We start from the raw sequence: 7,160 nt of genomic DNA on the forward strand, positions 1-7,160 counted from the left end.
AATAACTTCTCCACATGACAAAAGCAGTGAGGACGTTTTGTTTAACATTTTTAATGCAGTTCAATAAATTACAAGCACTCCTTCAGGAGTTCTAACCGACAACTGTCAAATTACAAAAAAAACAACAACAATATAAATAATAATCCCTTCTGGCGCCACCAGACCGGAAATGAACAGATGCATCATAAATATATACAAAAAAAAATAATAAAAAAAAAGGAATTACAGGAAACTATGAAAAAAAAATAAAGTTTGTTCGTTTCCCGTTGCAACACTCCCCACTTTGAGTTTATAAGCTGTTCATAAACTCAAATAAAAGTTCATAGTCTTTGGACAGGTCTCAGCAATCGTCCATAACGGGATCGCCTTGGTTCCAAATGTTCAGTTCCGTCAGGAAAGACAGGATGAAAAGTTTCATTCGGAAGGAGAGGCGAAGAATCCATCGTCGGCTCCATGTCGGTTCCACAGTCAGATTCTTTAGAAGGAAGTGGAAGACCATCAGGGGGCTCTATCAGGGAAGTCTTCCTATCTAAAGAGATGGGAAAAGTCTCTCGTCTATTAGCACCTGAAATTAGAGGAGAATTAGTATTGTGTTCAACAGGTTTATCCTTTTCGCTCACTTCAAGTTGATATAATTTCTGCACAGGACGCAGAAAAGAACCAAACTTGGTTTTAACTAGAGCTACTCTAGCTCTATTGTCTTTTCCTTGAAACAGTTTCAAAATTCTCCCCAAATTCCAGTTCAATCTTTTGGTATTATCTTCAGTCAAAACGATGTCTCCAATACATAAAGCAGTTTCTCTTTTTACCTTTTGTATTTCTCGCAATTGTCCCAAGTATTCCGATCGAAAACGTTTCCTTAGATCCTTTTGGATTCTGTTTCGGTAGGCCAATCTTTTATTAAACTTAGTTTCTTCAATTAGGTCTAAATCAGGCACACCGGTTTCTCTAATATTGTGCGGGAACATTGCTGGAGTAAGGGATTCCAAATCTTCGGTATCTTCCGAAACATAAGTAAGTGGTCTTGCATTCATTACTCTTTCACAGTCACAAAGAACTGTGTTCATTTCTTCATGATTTAAAGATGTCTTTCTTAAAGTTCTTCTTAAAATCCGCTTCATACGGCCGATAAGTCTCTCCCAAAATCCTCCCCACCAGGGGGCATTTGGAGGTATAAAAGTCCAAGAAATAGGACTTAGTTCTTCAATATTCTTCAGTTTTTCGAAATCAACTTCCTTCAGTAGACGATGAGCACCTTTCAAATTTGTACCATTGTCTGAATAGATGACAGATGGTCGACCTCTTCGTGCAATAAATCTCCTCAAACCTAGTAGGAAATTTTCAGTTGATACTGAAGTTAAAAGTTCGAGGTGGACTGCACGGTAAACCGCGCAAGTTAGGCTCAAAATCCAAGCCTTTTTTTCTTCTTTAAGGATGACAGGTCCAGCTAGATCTAATCCTACGATTTCGGAAGTTTCAGCCTCTCTCACACGGTCTTGAGGCAATAGGCCCTCCTGAACAGAAACCGGTTTTGCATCAAATCTATTGCAAATGATGCAGGACTTTATAGCTTTTTTAATAGCTTTTCCTGACTTCAAAATCCAGTAATTTTCCCTAAGATGGTTCATAAGCATTTGAACTCCAGAATGTCCATGATGTTCGTGTTTCTACATTATGAGAGTCATGACAACAGGATGATCGGAGGGAAGAATTATGGGTAGAAGAAAATCTCTATGGTCTTCGCTGAAAAATATTCTGGTTTTTACTCTTAGAATTCCCTCAGAGTCTTTGATAACTTGTAAAGATTTTAACCTTTTGTCGTTCTCATCATAAAAGGCTTCTAACTGCACTTGTTTCAGCAAAATACGTTCAGCCTTCTTGATTTCATCATAATTCAATGGACCTACTGTTCTTCGATTTCTCCCATTCTTCAGATTCTTAAGAAACCTTAAAAGCCAAGCTGTAATTCGGACAATTTTAACATCCGATGAAAATCGATGATAATACTTTTCCTCAAGTTGTAAAACAGAAGCGGTTACAATAGTCTTCTTCTTTTCTGAATTAACCACTTCCATATTTGGAAAATGAGCAGATTTTGGCCAATCTTCTTTCGACCTTTTGATCCAATCAGGTCCTTCTCACCAATGACTTTTGATGAGGGTCCTCACTGTACATCCTCTCGATAGGAGATCAGCAGGGTTAGAAATACCAGGTACATGTCTCCAATTTTCCACAGAAGATAGTTTTCTTATCTCCTCCACTCTATTAGCAACAAAGGTAGCCCATTGGCTTTCTCTTTTTATCCAATGTAGAACATCCATTGAATCAGACCAGAAAGTGCTTTCAATATCTTCCAAATGCAAATCTCTCTTTATCGTATCGGCTAACCTTACTCCGATCATGCAAGATTAAAGTTCCAATCTTGGGATAGAAATACCTTTCAAAGGAGCAACCTTTGATCGTGCTTGGATTAATTGGCAGGTCACCTTGCCATCTTTCTCAACTTGAAGAAATGCGCACGTAGCGTAAGCCAATTTTGAAGCGTCGCAAAAGACCTCTAGTGACAAGCTGGCGTCTTTAAGATCGAGGTGTGACAGCCTCCGTGAAATTTCTAATTCTTTCAAGTCTTTTAAGTTGACGCTGCCAAATTTCAAATTTTTTCTCGATGTCTTCAGGCAATGGAGAATCCCAAGACGCTTCCATCTTCCAGCACTCTTGCAGAATCAGTTTGGGAATTAGAGTTACAGGGCAGGTGACTCCAATCGGGTCAAAAATTCGATGAGTAATGGAAAGTATTTTTCTTTTCGAAACGGGTCCTTCTTCAAGAACGGGCTCTTTGAAAGAGATGGACAAAGTATCTCTTTCCACATTCCACAAAAGACCAAGAACTTGTACCTCGGGCGAATAGAGATCATGTTGATCAATGCTTTCCTCCAAAATAGGTGAATGCATGTTACTATGTCTCCAACCACGTAAGTCGAAATTTCCTAATGCCAACAATTCTCTAGTCTCGTTGAAAAGACAAGTATTCTTCGAATGTTTCCACACTCGTTACGCAATTGTCAACATACATAGAGTCTAGTAGCTTTTCAGCTGCAGCTTTCAAATGTTCAGGTGCCCGTTTTAGATGAAAATTTAATACTACAGCTAGCAGGAAGGGACTGCACGATACTTCAAAGACTACTCGACAATGTCTATAAATAATAGCCTTTTCATAATCACCACCTTCCCACTACAAAAAAAGTAGAAAGTTCCTATCGTTTTCGTGTAAAGCGATTTGCAAGAATGCTTTACGAATATCCGATATTACTCGATATTACTCCTATCTTTCTTAAACGAAACCTATTCAAGATTGCAGGTATTAGTTCAATTAAATTAGATCCTAGTTCAATGTAAGAGTTCAGAGAACAAAAGTGTCCATGATGAGCGGACCCATCAAATTTAGGGCGGATTTTGGTTGTAGAGTTTTCTTTGAACACAGGTCTGTGTGGTAGGTAATGAATTTTCTTATTTTTGTCATGATCATTTTCATTAATCCTTTCAATAATCCCCTCATTTTCGAATTCAAAAAACACTTGCTCATAATCTAATAGTCTACTATTACCTTTTAGAGATCTTACAGTATTTTTCAACCTTCTTTCGGCTAGTTGAAAATTATCACTAAGTTTATCATGTCCATCGATCCAAGGAATGCATACATAATATCTACCATCTTCATTTTGCGAGACCGTATTCTCAAAATGTTTTAAAGTAAGATCTTGCAACTCAAGTTTCGTTTTCTTTTCACTTGGATCCTTAATTCCCAAAGAATCTAATTCCCATAAGTCCGAAATTTTTGTCTGATTTGTAAGCAAGGAATGCACCAGTAATGAATTTTTGGATTCAAAAGTGGATTTAGAGTTCGATTTTCCCATAACAGTCCATCCCAATTTTGTATTTACTGCTGTGAGACCTTTCTCCCCAGTCTGATTACCTAGATCTGTCGACTCAGTCTGAACTAGATTTTTTCTTTCTATGTGTTGCTGTCTAAAACATAAAAAATTGTGATGTAATCCTGAACAAAATTCACTTTTTATTTATGGGACAATTCCTACTAAGATGCCGATCTATTTTAAGGCAATTAAAACAGCAACCCTTTCGCAATAAAATATTCTTTCTTTCCTGTAGAGAAAGATCTGTCATCGCACGTCCACAGCTATTCGTAGTATGAGTCATCGATTTACAAAAGACACAGCTATTCTTCGTTTTGTTTCTATTTTCATTGAGTGGAGTCACTAACAGTTCATTAGCAGTAGCAGTAGAGATACCTTTTTTATTTATTCTTTTATTTTCGCGATCCTGGGATTTAAACTCCATACGACGATTACGCAATTCAATACACGATTTATTTGTTTTGTTAATAGACTGCGTTTTTTCTCTGGCAGCTAAGACATGAGTAATGAAGGATAACAGTTCCTCAATTTTAGAACCTGAATTTTGTTTTTCTGATTTATTGTATTCTAAAAGTAATTCAGCCGGAATAAGTTTCTTGATTATTGGACACAAGATACTTCCATATTGTGAGGTTGAAATACCTAAAGACTCCAAACTTCTCAATTGAACATTGCAGTTATCAACAAATTGTCGGAAGGACCGAATGTCGTTAGAATCTTTTAATGGTGGTAAAGATAATATTTTATTCATATGGGCTTGAACGAATTCTTCAGTACTGGCAAATCGTTCTTTCAATAATTGAACTGCTTCATCGTACGCAGCTGCTGAAATAGGAAATACTTCTACCGTATTTAATGCAGATCCTCCAAGATGAGCCTTTAAATAATTAAATTTGTCGACTTTATTTAATGACTCATTGTTATGTACAACCGTTTCAAAGCTGTTCCAAAATGTCAGCCACTTAGAGGCATCATCGCCAAAAAATCTGGCTATATGATATTTGGGGATTTTAATTTTGATACTTTCAACATTCTGGGGAAGAAAGTTTTCTGTTGGAATAGTCGAAGCCGTGTTTTCTACTAATGACGAATTATCCAAGTTTAACTTAGCAACATGATTAATTTTCTTTTTAGTGCGGAACAGACAAAGTAAAATTTTATCTCTATATTCTTGCGCCGTTTCAAATTCTTCCTCAAAATTATCTGTATTAAAAAGAGGCTCAAGTTGTTGATCAACTATAGACAATTGTTCGAATTTACAATTAAGAATTTCAGAAAATTCCTCTAACTTTTCAGAATTTAATTGTTCATTAGCCAATTCAGTTTCTAAATCGTTTACAGCTTTCGTTACCGCGTAAAGACTTCCGTTTTCGTTTTAACAAATCAAATTGCTGTTGTTCCGACATTTTAAATATTCAAAAAATACTCTTTACTAATCTAAGCATTCAATTTCAATAATAAATTATTCCCCACAATACTTCAATTTTTACACATTTCAATTTCAAAAACAAATATTCAAAATTTCAAATAGAAAGCACATTCAAAATTCAGTTTCTATAAATATACAAAAGTATAAATTCACAAGATTTCAAATATTCAAAACTCCTAAATTCAAATTACATAAAAATTCAAATATTTTAAATTCAAGTTTCATAAAAATTCAAATATTCTAAATTCCAGTTTCATAAAAATTCAAATATTCTAAAATTCTAAATTCAAGTTTCATAAAAATTCAGTTTCGTTTCTAAAAATATTCCTGATGCTAGAGTCAGAAATCCAACCATTCATAAATATTTCAAAAGTTCCATTTATTGCTTCAAGTTGCAAGTAATTCTAAAAGGAAATCTAATTTTCTAAACACCAAATTTAGTTGGTTAGAAAAAGTTCTAATTTTTCAAAATTGAAACCGAAATTGTTCTTGAGTTCTAAAATGTTCTAATTTTCAAATCTAAATAAATTTCTAAACATGTTCGAAAATGTTCCAATAAATCGAAGTTTCGATTTTCAAATGCTTATTCATAAAATTCTATCAAAAACTTATCAAGCTCTAATCCCGGCAGGGATGCCATATTGCGGATTTGATGTTCTTTAATTTCTACTGATCAACAAAAAAGAATCCACATACCTTTCTGCTGATCAAAGTTCGAACCAAAATGTCCGGGATAGAGCTTGCCTACACTAAAAATATCCAATAACTTCTCCACATGACAAAAGCAGTGAGGACGTTTTGTTTAACATTTTTAATGCAGTTTAATAAATTACAAGCACTCCTTCAGGAGTTCTAACCGACAACTGTCAAATTACAAAAAAAAAAAAAAAAAAAAAAAAAAACAATATAAATAATAATCCCTTCTGGAGCCACCAGACCGGAAATGAAGAGATGCATCATATATATATATATATACAAAAAAAAAAAAAAAAAAAAAAAAAATTAAAAAAAAAGGAATTACAGGAAACTATGAAAAAAAAAAATAAAGTTTGTTCGTTTCCCGTTGCAACAGCAACTGTGTACAGCGAAAGGGTGGAAAGTGTCGCGGTTTACTGTGGCCAGATGCCTTCATAAAGGTGGCCTATTCGCCCACCGTCCTGTACGCTGCATCCCTTTGAAAAATGGCCATCGATGACATCGTTTAGTGTGGTGTAAGTAGCCCAAAATTTGGACATCTCATCAATGGAGTCGTGTTCTCTTTATGAATGAGAGTCGTTTCAATGTCACAAGTGATTCTCAACGACAGTTGATTTAGAGAGAGATCGGGGCACGGTTTCATCCCAGTAACATCACGGAAAGAGACCTCTACGGTAGTTTTGGAGTTGTCGTCGGGGAGGCATTATGCTGGACGGACGAATGACAATGCACGACCACATCGGACTGCTGATGTTCAGCGGCTACTGGAAAGTGAAAATATCACTAGAAGAGATTGTCCAGCATTCTCTCCTGATTTAAATTCCATAGAACATGTGTGGGATGCTTTGAGAAGACGCCTTGCGGCACGATTACATCCTTCGGTGAACACCCAACAACTGAAAAGATGCTGATTAATGAATGGCACTCTTACCTCACGAACTGCTGGACAATCTAATGCTGAGTATGGAGAGACGGTGTGAAGCAGTAAGGGAAAGGCAAATCCCTTACTAAGGAACATTTTCTTGTTGTTCTTTCTCTTGGACAGACAATCATGTGTGGCGATACGATGAATTCAATAAAGCATTTGTTGTTTGATTACATGC

The 7,160-nt window shown here is 35.8% G+C and overlaps 1 protein-coding gene across 1 annotated transcript; it reads right to left on the reverse strand.

Annotated features, from left to right (window-relative positions):
• Positions 1–320: 320 nt before the first annotated feature.
• Positions 321–1,634, reverse strand: LOC129963016 (uncharacterized). The gene has a single exon (XM_056077019.1). It carries the CDS (start codon positions 1,632–1,634, stop codon positions 321–323), a length of 1,314 nt encoding a protein of 437 aa, XP_055932994.1.
• Between the last annotated feature and the right edge of the window lie 5,526 nt (positions 1,635–7,160).

The sequence above is a fragment of the Argiope bruennichi genome, chromosome 3 (assembly GCF_947563725.1).
Source record: "Argiope bruennichi chromosome 3, qqArgBrue1.1, whole genome shotgun sequence".
Taxonomy (NCBI): Eukaryota; Metazoa; Arthropoda; class Arachnida; order Araneae; family Araneidae; genus Argiope; species Argiope bruennichi.